A 13,262-nucleotide genomic window follows, 5' to 3' on the forward strand; every position below is an offset into this window, starting at 1 on the left:
GGACACAGTGGGCACCACATCGCGGTGCTGCACGCTCTTAGGGAGCGCGTACAGTTTATAATGGCGGGTGCTGTTTATGAACGGCAACCTGCCCCTGGAGTGCCACCGTCCGGCCATTTATACAGTGGCCGGACGGCAAGTGGTTAAGGGCGAGTTATCCGGTTAAGGCCCTTCTGGTCTTAAACCTGTCAGGATGAACAGGGTCTGGCAGATGTATTGCTTGAAAGGCGATATGCCTTTTATTTTGGAACTAGGATGGGTCCTCTGCAGCCACAGCAACCATGTCTGACAGTTGAACTTTAGCTTTCTTTCATTTCCTAGTCTTGCTACTGTCCCTCTTTTTGTTTAAATTGTGCTTGTAAGATCTTAGTGGTTGAAAAGGCAGAAGGTTGTTTACCCTTCTATGCATGAAGGTAAAAAAAAAAACATCCAAGTGCAGCTTCAAACCCCCCCAGCTTCTCTTGTACTCGCCTGATCTTAATCCAGCTATGTACATGAGATCTGAGGCGCTCTGACGTCTCATTAGCGCTGGCATTGGCTTCCGCTGTTGTCAGTCACAGCCAGTGAGGAGGCTGCTAGTGAGTGAACGTGCTCAAGTGCCCCTATAGCCAGCATCTCACTGTGATGGGCACTTGGCTGGAGGGAGGGGCCGGGAGGACCAGCAGGGGACCCGAGAAGAGAGCATCAGGGTTCCTCTGTGCAAAACCATTACACAGAGCAGGTAAGTATGACATGTTTTTGTTTAAAAAAACAACTTTTAGAATCATTTTAAGAGAACTCCAGGTTGCATACCACTTTAAATTTGTTTAGGTCAGTTTGGACCATACAAATTATTTGCCAGAATGGACTGACTGCTGCTTAGGCTGGTATATACTGTGGTAGCTTGTGACGCTGTGTTCCGGCAACCGTACCAACGACTTCTTCTACTGCTGGATATGGTGTTACTTGTACCGCATCTCTGCCATTTAAGAGAAGCCTTGTATTTATTTATTTCGTTTTAATACAAGGCTTTTTCTGATTGCCCAAGATGAACAGGTAGGTGGATGGCGTTGCAGGGTTTTTTTTTTTTTTTTTTTTTTTTTTTTTAATTTTTCATGTTTTAAAAGCCCTTGTTCTTGCCTGTTAATTTCAGGAGCCTCTGACAGTGGGGAAATGGTTTGTTCAATATGTCAGGAGGAGTATTCTGAAGCACCAAATGAGATAGTTATTTGTGACAAGTGTGGCCAAGGTTGGTATATTCTTACAATTGTTTTGGTCACTGCATTTTCCAAATTTGTACCAGTCTGTCCTTTTTATGTAAGATAAGTAAATATTATTTAAGATGTTTTGTTTTTCTTGTGTTTGTAGGATATCACCAGCTGTGCCACACACCAAAGATTGACTCCACTGTGATTGATAGTGATGAGAAATGGTTATGCCGGCAGTGTGTATTTGCAACTACTACAAAGGTAATCTTTGATAACCATAGATACAAACTGACCGAGTACACATTAACAGTATTGTATTTGGTAATAAGTTGAATTCTTGCCATATGTGAGCATAGAGAGAGCAAGAAATTTTGTTCCGCCATTAAAAAAAATAAATAACAAAAAACAGACATCAGAAATCTGCAATAGTACTTTCTGAACACCTTCAAGCTTCTCCAATACCGCTTGTCTAACAAAGCCCTTACTAAGTATTAAAAAAATATATAAAGGAATGCGCTAAATACCAAATCGCATGAAAATGCAGATAAATACATAAAATAAAAAATGTATTTATAAATGTCCGTAATTCATATAAAAGTCCAAACACCAATATAAGTGATTAAAAAATTTCTTAAACAAGAAAAAACATTGTGTAGCAAAATCCACCACTGAATGAAATGGGTAAACTCATCAGAGCTATTTGCTGATCAAATTATAAATCGGCAAAAATAGCAATTGCTCTGGGAGCGACGTCTTCAAGGGGCGGCCCTTGAAGACGTCGGATGATGAAACGCGTAGGGCGGTGCTTAGTGGATGGGACGTCAGGACGCTCCTCGAGACTGTCGGCTGTGAGCGAGGCTCGTCCCTGCTTTAGCTTTTTGAGACTGATATTGCTGGTGTCGGTTGGACACCTTTCTTGTGAGTGCATATTTAAGGCTACAATAAAAATTATCTTTGTTTTAATATACTGCACCATGATGCTCTTCTTTGATTCCCCGAGCATTTCCAAAGTTATGAAGGCATGATGACCACTTGCAGTTAAGGCTGTTCCATGTGTGCTGATTTGGCTGATTGCAGTCTATTGCTCCTGGATACTCCAACAGATCATCGCTCCCAGAGCAATTGCTATTTTTGCTGATTTATAATTTGATCAGCAAATAGCTCTGGTGAGTTTACCCATTTTATTCGGTGGTGGATTTTGCTACACAGTGTTTTTTCTTGTTTAAGAGATTTTTTTAATCACTTATATTGGTGTTTGGACTTCTATATGAATTACGGACATTTATAAAATATTTTTTTTATTTATGCATCTGCATTTTCATGTGATTTTGGTATTTAGCGCATTCCTTTATATATTTTTTGTCACTTTTTTCTTTGGTTAGGTTTGCAGCTTTATATACAATTTATTGGGGCTGTGTCTATATATTTTACACTTACTAAGTATAGTGCCAGAGCATCAGAAAGGAAATGAGACTTCTGCTGTGATATCTCTCTAGAAAGCCCATAGTGCTCTGTGAAATCCTTGTCATTTGTGTTCTCTGTATTTCATGTTTGTAAAACAGAAACAATTGAGTACTGTCCGTGATACTTTTTTTTTATTTTCACTAACATACAATTTTGAGGACAAGCTTTTGGGGAATGTCTGTAATGTTTGTAAAACAAAATTTAACATTGCCCTAAAACTATTATAGTTTTCCCTCAGGATCTGTTTTTCATAGACTACACTGCAGCAAAGGAAAGTGATGAAAACGTACTGCCATGCTGAATATTTGTTGGCTGTCAGTAATTTTAAATATCCAGCATATGGTAGTCAGTACTTTAAATAAACTTTATAATAAAGTTACTTGAGAAGTCTGCAAAAATTCAGGATCAAGCGTGTAGCTCGTTTGATAGTTTGAGTATTTTTTTTTTTTTTTTTTCATCTTTATGAAAAAAAAAAAGTGAATTTAAATCCTAGATGTTTTCCACTTTCACAGAGAAAGTAAAATACCTCTCCTCCTGTCCCCTGCTACTTGGTTGGTATTTTCCTATTCAGAATTCTGATCATCTGGTTTCATGTCCCTAGCTGCTTGGTGGGTATTTTCCCATTCAGAATCCTGAAGATCAGCTGGTTTAACAGCTCTGCCAAAACCAGTGGGTCTCTGCCAGACTAAGTAATGCCAAAGATAGATGAACAGTTGTTTAAGCGATAGTAGATACTTAGCCCGAGGCTTCCATTGTGAAAACCTCCTGTCAGTCAGCTGAAGGCTTTAATATGGACAGATGTTTCTGTTTTTCTGAAGGTGATAAACTTATATTGTAAAGCGCTGAGCAAACTGTTGGCGCTATATAAATCCTGTATAATAATAATAACTACAATGATCACTGATACGTTCACTTTTTTTTTTTTTTTTTTTCTTCTTCTTAATAGAGGGGAGGAGCATTGAAAAAAGGACCCAATGCTAAAGCCCTGCAGGTCATGAAGCAGTCTCTGCCATACAATTTGGACGAGTTAGAATGGGATGTAGGTCACAAGACAAATGTTCAGCAATGTTACTGCTACTGTGGAGGCCCAGGAGAGTGAGTAAAACATAGCTGCTGTTTCTAATGAGTATAAGATGGCATTTATTTTTTTTATTCTTGCTGTATGCTTGACATATTCTATACTGGCTATTTTAGACCTATAGATCAGCTCATTAAACATTATTTTGTAGCAGATTTGAGCACTGATATTTGTCTGAATCTCATTGCTTCCAGAAGTTCAAACTGTCTCCTTTTGTTGTGGATGCGATGCGTGCTGGTCCCTGGAGCCTCTTCACACTCTCTATAAGCAATAGATGATGAACAAACGGCCACATACGAATAGTATCGCCTTCTTCAAAAAGGTTTACAGCACAAACCGTTAATCTTGTTTTGCTCCACCTGAAGGATTGCCCCCTTAATGTATTTCACTCTTCCAGGTTTAGTTGTATCTCAGATGAAGCCTGGAAGGGTGAAACGTTTTGGTAGTCGTTCAGTTGGAGCTGAGCAAGATGTATTGTCGGTGCAACAATACTTGCTGAAGGATGTGATGCTACCAGAATGTGGAACTTTGTTTCTCATCTAGATTTGATCACAGGCTTGTTTTCTGAGACGTAACTAGGGTCATTTGGGGTAGAGGACAGTAAGGAAGTTTGCATGAAACTATATTGTGTATTTTAAAGTATAACTAAAGTCAAAACATTTCTTTTTACTTTGAATGGGGATGGCAAAAACTCTGGTCAATCTTTTTCTTCTATGTGCCATTCGGGAGATTCTTTACTTTCTGTTCTGTAGACATAACAGGAAATTGTCAAAGTGAGGCAAATGCCTTTAGACAGAAAGTTCTTTCCAACTTGCTCAGCAGAATAGATCAGCAGAACAGATCAAGAGGGTATCACCCAACTCTTCTAGAAGCCTTTCTTCCTGCCAGCAGCATTTTGGCAGGAAAAATTGCCAGACAATTTTAAACGTGTGTAACACATTTAGGCATGTCAAGTACTTGGGTGTCTATTTCATTGGCCAGAATAATCATTTATTGTGGCCATTGAAATTAACACTAAACACGCTTAGCAATAAATATTTAGGTGAATTTTCTCAAAATGCCGCTGCTCATAAACTTCCTGCTTCTAAACTCCTCTAAAAGCCTATGTATGCATGGACATATAGGCTAACATGCAGGGGCGTTTGGAAGCAAAAAAAAGACAGATGCCCCTAAGAGCAGCTGAAAAACAACCAATGTGCATGAGGACTAACAAGGAGACAGCAATTTTTTTTATTTATTTATTTTTCCAAATAAAGCAAGCTTGGAACAAAACGATATCGGAGATTAGCACATGCAGGTGTTAAAGAAAAATACAATCTTGCAGTATTATAAGCTCATGAGCAACAAGAAAATTGGGTGTGCAGAGCAAATACAGTATAACAAAGCAAAGTTAATGGTTTTTAACCACTCACCATTCTAACAAAAATTAAACGTTTTGGCTTTAGATTCACTTTAAGTCTGTTTAAAAATTGCAAACTTGGGGAAGGTTCTAAACAGTTTTAACCACTTTCAAAACTACTATATAAGGGTTTTTATTTTATTTTTTTTATGCATTCTGTTCATATTTTTCTTTTGTTTCTAGATGGTACTTAAAGATGCTTCAGTGCTGCAAATGCAAGCAGTGGTTTCATGAGGCCTGTGTGCAATGCTTGCAGAAACCTATGCTTTTTGGTGACAGGTGAGGACTGTGAGTACATTGCACTGATGTGTGCATATTCTGTAACTAGAACAGACCTGTGTAAAAATGTTTGTTTGCACTCATTGTCCTAAATTTAAATCTAAAAAGTAAAGTTTTAAGGTACTCTCTGCTTCAATTATTTTTTTTGTTTTTTTTTTTTCTTTTTCTGCAAACTGTTTTTTTTTTTTTTTTTTATCTTATTAAATGACCTGTAGAAATAAGTTTTCAGTATTAAGGATACAGACTGAGCTCTGTCTGTTACTGAATTTTCCTTCCAGATTTTATACATTTATTTGTTCTGTCTGCAATTCTGGACCGGAATACCTCAAACGTCTATCTTTACGCTGGTAAGTGATAAAGCACAAGCTGATGCTGTTTATAGATAATGGACTAGCAGGATTAGCATATTGTATATATCTTTTGTAGTGTTTCACCCTCTGAAAAGTAAATGGACTGTGGCTTTAAACAAGTTTTTTTTTTTTTTTTTTTTTTTTTTTTTTTTTGCAGCTTTCAGTTGGCTTTTGTTTAGCAAGCAAGTTGTGCTGATTTATATTAAGTCAACTTATAAGCTTGTTTTGGCTAGCATTTTTAAGATCTTTTTTCAGCTCTCTGAGACTGGTGCCAAAAGGTGTTTTTTGGAGAAGAGCTGTCATGAGAGAAATATGGGTTTGCCATTGCTGGCCTCCTCTTTAAAATATTACTTGCCTGTTGTTCTGGCCACTGGGTTCAGTGCTTGTGATAACCTAGAACAAGTATGCTGGGGGAAAGTATTGCAGCTATACGGCATTCGAAGAAGAGGCTAGCAAGGCAAACCTTTTGTGTTTCTCTCATGACAGGTTTTCTTTATAGGACACATGTATTAAAAATATTTAGGCTACACTTCTAACCTCTCCTTCTCAAATTGCTTGCCATTTTAATACTGTGTTCAATACTTTGAGTAACAAGTATACAGGAGTTCTAATTTTAGATGTGGCACACTTCTAAAATTGAGTAGCTGCCCGATGGCTAGAACATATTGCATAAACATGACAGCCAGGAAACTAGTCTTCTCAGAATCCACAGGAAGCTATATACAGTCATGGCCGAAATTGTTGGCACCCTTGATATTTTTCCTGAAAATCAAGTATTTCACACAAAAAAGGTATTGCATTAACACATGTTTTGCTATACACATGTTTATTCCCTTTGTATGTATTGGAACAAATATAAAACAGAGGCAGAAAAGCAAATATGACATAATGTCACACAAAACCCCAAAAATGGGCTGGACAAAAGTATTGGCACCCTTAACTTAATATTTGGTTGCACACCCTTTGGAAAACATAACTGAAATCAGTCGCTTCCTATAACCATCAATAAGCTTCTGACACCTCTCACCCGGAATTTTGGACCACTCTTCCTTTGCAAACAGCTCCAGGTCTCTCTTATTGGAAGGACACCTTTTCCCAACAGCAATTTTAAGATCTCTCCACAGGTGTTCAATGGGATTTAGATCTGGGCTCATTGCTGGCCACTTCAGAACTCTCCAGCGCTTCTTTGCCATCCATTTCTGAGTGCTTTTTGACGTATGTTTGGGGTCATTGTCCTGCTGGAAGACCCAGGATCTTGGACGCAAACCCAGCTTTCTGACACTGGGCCCTACAGTGCGACCCAAAATCCTTTGGTAATCCTCAGATTTCATGATGCCTTGCACACAGTCAAGGCACCCAGTGCCAGAGGCAGCAAAACAACCCCAAAACATCATTGAACCTCCACCATATTTTACCGTAGGTACTGTGTTTTGTTCTTTGTAGGCCTCATTCCGTTTTCGGTAAACAGTAGAATGATGTGCTTTACCGAAAAGCTCTATCTTGGTCTCATCTGTCCACAAGACGTTTTCCCAGAAGGCTTTTGGCTTACTCAAGTACATTTTGGCAAACTGTAGTCTTGCTTTTTTATGTCTCTGTGTCAGCAGTGGGGTCCTCCTGGGTCTCCTGCCATAGCGTTTCATTTCATTTAAATGTCGACGGATAGTTCGCGCTGACACTGATGCTCCCTGAGCCTGCAGGACAGCTTGAATGTCTTTGGAACATGTTTGGGGCTGCTTATCCACCATCCGGACTATTCTGCGTTGCAATCTTTCATCAATTTTCCTCATCCGTCCACGACCAGGGAGATTAGCTACAGTGCCATGGGTTGCAAACTTCTTGATAATGTTGCGCACTGTGGACAAAGGCAAATCTAGTTCTCTGGAGATGGACTTGTAACCTTGAGATTGTTGATATTTTGCCACAATTTTGGTTCTCAGGTCCTCAGACAGTTCTCGTCTCCTCTTTCTGTTGTCCATGCTTAGTGTGGCACAGACAGACACACAATGCAAAGGTTAAGTGAACGTCTCTCCTTTTTATCTGCTTTCAGGTGTGATTTCTATATTGCCCACACCTGTTACTTGCCCCAGGTGAGTTTACAGGAGCATCACATGCTTGTAACATTCTTATTTATCCGCAGTTGTGAAAGGGTGCCAATACTTTTGTCCAGCCCATTTTTGGAGGTTTGTGTGACATTATGTCGAATTTGCTTTCTTTCCTCCCTTTTTTTGTTTTGTCCCAATACACACAAAGGGAATAAACATGTGTATAGCAAAACATGTGTTAATGCAATACGTTTCGTGAGAAATACATGATTTCCTGGAGAAATATCAAGGGTGCCAACAATTTCGGCCATGACTGTATGAATTGCTGTGCTGTAGGCTGCAGTAAGATTTCTTGTTTACTGTATGATAGAAAGGGCCACCTCTAAATGGTTTTCATGCTGAAGAGCGCAAGTCTTTTTTAAAATGTACTTTTCAGCAAAAAACACCACAGTTGACCCCTACTGCTGTTTTTAAAGGTAGAGGCTCTCTCCCTCTTCACTGGCTCAGACTCCGCAGTGGGAGCCACTGACTCTTGTTGCTGTCAATCACAGCCAGTGAGGAGGGAGCAGGGGGTGGGGCTGAGCAACGCTCTGTGTCTTTTGGACACACAGAGGTGGCTTGGGAGCAAGTGGTTTGCTATGGGGTACTCGACAGGAGAGAGGGACCAGGAGTGTTGATGGGGGACCCCAGAAGAAGAGGATCGGGCCTGCTGTGTGCAAAACCATTGCACAGAGCAGGTAAGTATGTACAGTGGGGATTGAAAGTTTGGGCACCCAGCTAAAAATTTGTATTAATGTGCATAAAGAAGCCAAGGAAAGATGGAAAAATCTCCAAAAGGCATCAAATTACCGATTAGACATTCTTATAATATGTCAACAAAAGTTAGATTTTATTTCCATCATTTACACTTTCAAAATAACAGAAAACAAAAAATTGTGTCTGCAAAAGTTTGGGCACCCTGCAGAGTTAATATCTTGTACTGCCCCCTTTGGCAAGTATCACAGCTTGTAAACTCTTTTTGTAGCCAGCCAAGAGTCTTTCAATTCTTGTTTGAGGTATCTTTGCCCATTCTTCCTTACAAAAGTCTTCCAGTTCTTTGAGATTTCTGGGCTGTCTGTCACGTACTGCTCTTTTAAGGTCTATCCATAGATTTTCAATTATGTTGAGGTCAGGAGATTGTGAAGGCCATGGCAAAACCTTCAGTTTACGCCTCTTGATGTAATCCCTGTGGATTTCGAGGTGTGTTTTAGGATCATTATCCATTTGTAGAAGCCATCCTCTCTTTAACTTCAGCTTTTTCACAGGTGGCATCAAGTTACCATCCAAAATTTGCTGAAATTTTATTGAATCCATTTTTCCTTCTACTCATGAGATGTTCCCTGTGCCACTGGCTGCAACACAACCCCAAAGCATGATTGATCCAACCCCATGCTTAACAGTTGGACAGAGGTTCTTTTCATTAAATTCTGTGCCCCTTCTTCTCCAAACGTACCTTTGCTCATTCCGGCCAAAAAGTTCAATTTTAACCTCATCGGTCCACAGAACTTGTTTCCAAAATGCATCAGGCTTGTCTATATGTTCATTTGCAAAGTTCAAACGATGATTTTTGTGGTGAGGACGTAGAAGAGGTTTTCTTCTGATGACTCTTCCATGAAGACCATATTTGTACAAGTATCTCTTTATAGTGGAATAGTGTACCACAACTCCAGTGTCTGCCAGATCTTTCTGGAGGGATCGTGCAGTCAAACGTGGGTTTTGAATTGTTTTTCTCACAATCCTGCGAGCTGTTCTGTCTGCTATTTTTCTTGGTCTTCCAGATCTTGCTTTAACTTCCACTGTTCCTGATGACTGCCATTTCTTAATTTACATTCCGAACAGAGGATATTGACATCTGAAAACGCTTTGCTATCTTCTTATAGCCTTCTCAAGCTTTGTGAGCGTCAACTTTTTTCAGTTTCAGTTTTCTAGACAACTGCTTAGAAGAACCCATGGTGCTGATTGTTGGGGCAAGGTCAGATGAGTCTGGGCATTTAAAACCTTTGAGATTGACATCACCTGGTCTTCACAGACGATGATTGAGAACAATCCATGACACTGGCAGGTCTCAGCTTGGCAAAGGGGACAGTGCATGCTATAAATTCTGCAGGGTGCCCAAACTTTTGCAGACGCCATTTTTTTGTTTTCTGTTATTTTTAAAGTGTAAATGATGGAAATAAAATCTAACTTTTGTTGACATATTATAAGAATGTCTAATCTATAATTTGATGCCTTTTTGGAGATTTTTCCATCTTTCCTTGGCTTCTTTATGCACATTTAATACAAATTTTTAGCTGGGGTGCCCAAACTTTTGATCCCCACTGTATGTTTTGTTTTATAAAAGGAAAAACTAAGCCTTTTTTAATCACTTTAAAGCTAAAATTGGGGAACAAAAACATTCACTTAAATATTCCTCAGTAGTGACACAGGCTGTAAATCTACTTTGTGTGCACCAGATGCCTTTCCAAACACAGATATTTCCTTGTAAAAGTAGCTATGTCATCACTGTGCTGCATATAGCCTGTGCAGAGGGCAAAGCTGTGGAAGGGACCAAGCAGGTCCACCTACTACAGGCTGACTTTAGAAAACTAGAGTAAGGGGTGGATACAAGACCAGTCATCCTGCATGAGGAAAGGGCAACAGTGGCTGGTCTTAATTCGGGAAACGTCTGCATGTAGGCTAAGTTTGAAACTGGTTTACTTCTCAGATCTAGAAGAAATGCACAATGGACACCAAGATCCAAGTAAAGCATACACATGCCTCCTTGTATTTGGATAATATTTGCTTATCTTGGAGTTCAGCTTTATAGGCAAGAAGGGTTACTGCAGCCCAGAGTGTGGTGACACTTTCTTTATAGCATTTTCAGAAGGTGGTCAGCAACAGCAATAAACATGATTAAATAATTCTAGTGTGTAGAAGGATTAAATCTAATGTATGAGCACATGGGTAAATGTATTTTTGTCTTCAAAATAAAAATCTTGAGATGGTCCACCAAAAGGTCAGTATGGAACTCTATTTTGTTTGCCTTTACTAAAAGCTTTTTAGACATAACATCACTCTTGATAGCTGCCTCTTTGGAACGGTGTACCGTTTCCATTGGTTATTTACCCTTTTTGCTGTTTCTGCCCAACATCTGTTTGCTGTTGCTGCGAAGTTGTTCTTTTGTACTGTCTAAAACATCAGACAACCATGTGATGTATGACCTTTACCTCACATACTTTACAGTGCTGAAGGTTAACTGTACAAAAGTCAAAAGAAGCGCTTGTTTTTATTTCATGCTTAACCTCCCTGGCGGTATGCCCGAGCATAGCTCCGGGTTAACTTTCAGTACCAAATGCGGTAACCCCGAGCTACACTTTGGATTACCCTGCAGCGGTGCTCTGGGATCCCTCTTGCACTTACCTTGTACTTCGCTCCTGTGATGTCCTCCCTGCAGCATCCCCGGCCATCTCCTCTTGCCGATGCCAGCATCCGTCTTCCAGGTTCCGGTCCCTGCGAGCGTTGGGACGTACGAGGGATGGAACCGGCGGGAAATTTAAAAAATTTTAAAAAATTACATACACTAAAATCTCATAGTATAACATAACTGTATCAAACCATTTCACATACATTTTGTCCCTACTGCTTTGTCCTGTGCCCTGCCTGCATTTTTACTGTTCTTTCTGACTGGAAAATGAGAAATGTCTATGGCGTCCAAAAAGCGTCCCTTTTAGGTCCAAAAGTGGTTTTAGACCGGCTAGAGAACAGCGATAGTAAATTAGAACCACTTGCAGAATTGAGTGATAATGATTCGTGGGGAAGTTTGTCACCAGACACTGAAAACGATTTTGCGACTGAGCTCAGTGATGTGTGCACTTGGCGCTCTATTTAAAATTTCAGTGTTTTTGGTTTGATTATATTATTGAATTAAATTTCTGATTTATATTCACATTTATTATGGTTTCAAACTTTATCATACCCGGGATATTTACTAGACTCTTGTTCGGACAGATTTCAGTGAGTTATTCCTAAAAATTACAGGCCTACAATAAGAAAAGACATATTTCCATGCAAAAAAAGTACCGCTTTGAGCACAGAAATATTTACATAATCAGACCGCTAGGGAGGTTAATAGCATGTGTACAGTAAGTACAAATGGGCAGTGGTACAGATTGTAAAGTATTGTGATGTAACTGTCCTTTGTCCCTTGTCTTCTAAAAACCCTGAGACTTTTTCTATTTTAGTGCGGTGTGATACCAAATCATTTTTAGGCTGCAGAATTTAGTAGTTCATTGATGTGTTGAGAATTTAGCAGGAGTAATGTAGTGGTTTAAAAGAAAATTTGAATGTAACCTGCTTAAAGTAGAACCCTAAAACTACTTTTCTTCAGTATTTGTTAGAAGGGTAGAGTTTGCACTCCCCCTTGGTTTTTATTGCTGTCTGCATATCAGGTTGAGAGATCTCACATCTACAGTGGTCCTTATGTGAGTTAAAATCCCTGATTTCCAATTCAGCTTTTTCTGTGTTGCTGTACCTGTCTGCTTGTATGTGTCATATCGTACCTCTGTTACCCAATTAAATGTATCATTTTCTACCCTTCTGTATTTTCTGAAAATCTTTAAAGTATGCATAAAATCCCTCATTTCCATATCTGGAATGTGGTCCCAATATTCTGTTCTTGGAGACCTTGCATGGGCAAGCTGACCGCCTAAAGCCCCTGCAGATGGAGAGATCAGGAATGCCTCATTTCAAAGCTCTTATCTTAATACAGCACAGGACTCAGGAGTTGGTTCTTAGACCATGTGTTATATCCTGCTACCATCTGGTAATTTGGGAATTGGTAAAAGTTTTACTGGGCTCCATGCCTCAGTGGACCCATATAACAGTGCCTACGCCACGAGGCTCCAGTTTTTTGCTAGTGTTTTTGGGTGATGCACCCATTCCCTTGTTGGCAAAAGGGTTTTTTCTTTAATTCTCCTTTAACACTTTATCAAGATTCAACTGCTTATTCCCTAATGGCTCCCTAGCAGTTTGTAGGTTGGTTACCTGCAGCGTTTTTAAGGCTTAAAACCGGCTATGTGTAAGCAACGTAATGCCTCCTGGCCTCCTATCAAATGACCTCTGACGGACGCTCCACCACAAATTGCTCTTCAAAGGGCACCACAAGTGTAAGAACGTATTTGTCCTGACTATTATTGTTCCGCCTGCTTGACCTTACTGGTAATCTTATTCTAACAATTATTTACATTTTGTACTGTTTTCTTCCACCTCTACCAAAATTTTCCTCTAGCTGGTAATGTGCTCATAAGACTCCTAGCTGCGCACTTGCACCTGCCATTTCTGCCAAAGATGCAAGCTGATCGTTTGCTGTCTCACCTCTTTCCTGTTACTTCAGAGACACAGCCTCAGGTGCTCTGTTGGCACTTAGGTTATTGTGATTCCTTCTTA

At 39.7% G+C, this 13,262-nt stretch overlaps 1 protein-coding gene across 1 annotated transcript in view; it reads left to right on the forward strand.

The window, feature by feature from the left end:
- The window catches only part of MTF2 (metal response element binding transcription factor 2), a 50,242-nt gene that overhangs the window by 13,433 nt on the left and 23,547 nt on the right, over positions 1 to 13,262 (forward strand). Inside the window, exons 4-8 of the mRNA XM_089668954.1 lie at positions 1,133 to 1,228; positions 1,348 to 1,448; positions 3,598 to 3,746; positions 5,312 to 5,407; positions 5,686 to 5,754. Coding sequence (XP_089525080.1) covers positions 1,133 to 1,228; positions 1,348 to 1,448; positions 3,598 to 3,746; positions 5,312 to 5,407; positions 5,686 to 5,754 — 511 coding nt within the window. The remainder of the gene's footprint in view (positions 1 to 1,132; positions 1,229 to 1,347; positions 1,449 to 3,597; positions 3,747 to 5,311; positions 5,408 to 5,685; positions 5,755 to 13,262) is intronic.

Source organism: Staurois parvus, unplaced genomic scaffold (genome assembly GCF_062004578.1).
Source record: "Staurois parvus isolate SC_StPar_1 unplaced genomic scaffold, SC_StPar_1.0 ptg000066l, whole genome shotgun sequence".
Taxonomy (NCBI): domain Eukaryota; kingdom Metazoa; phylum Chordata; class Amphibia; order Anura; family Ranidae; genus Staurois; species Staurois parvus.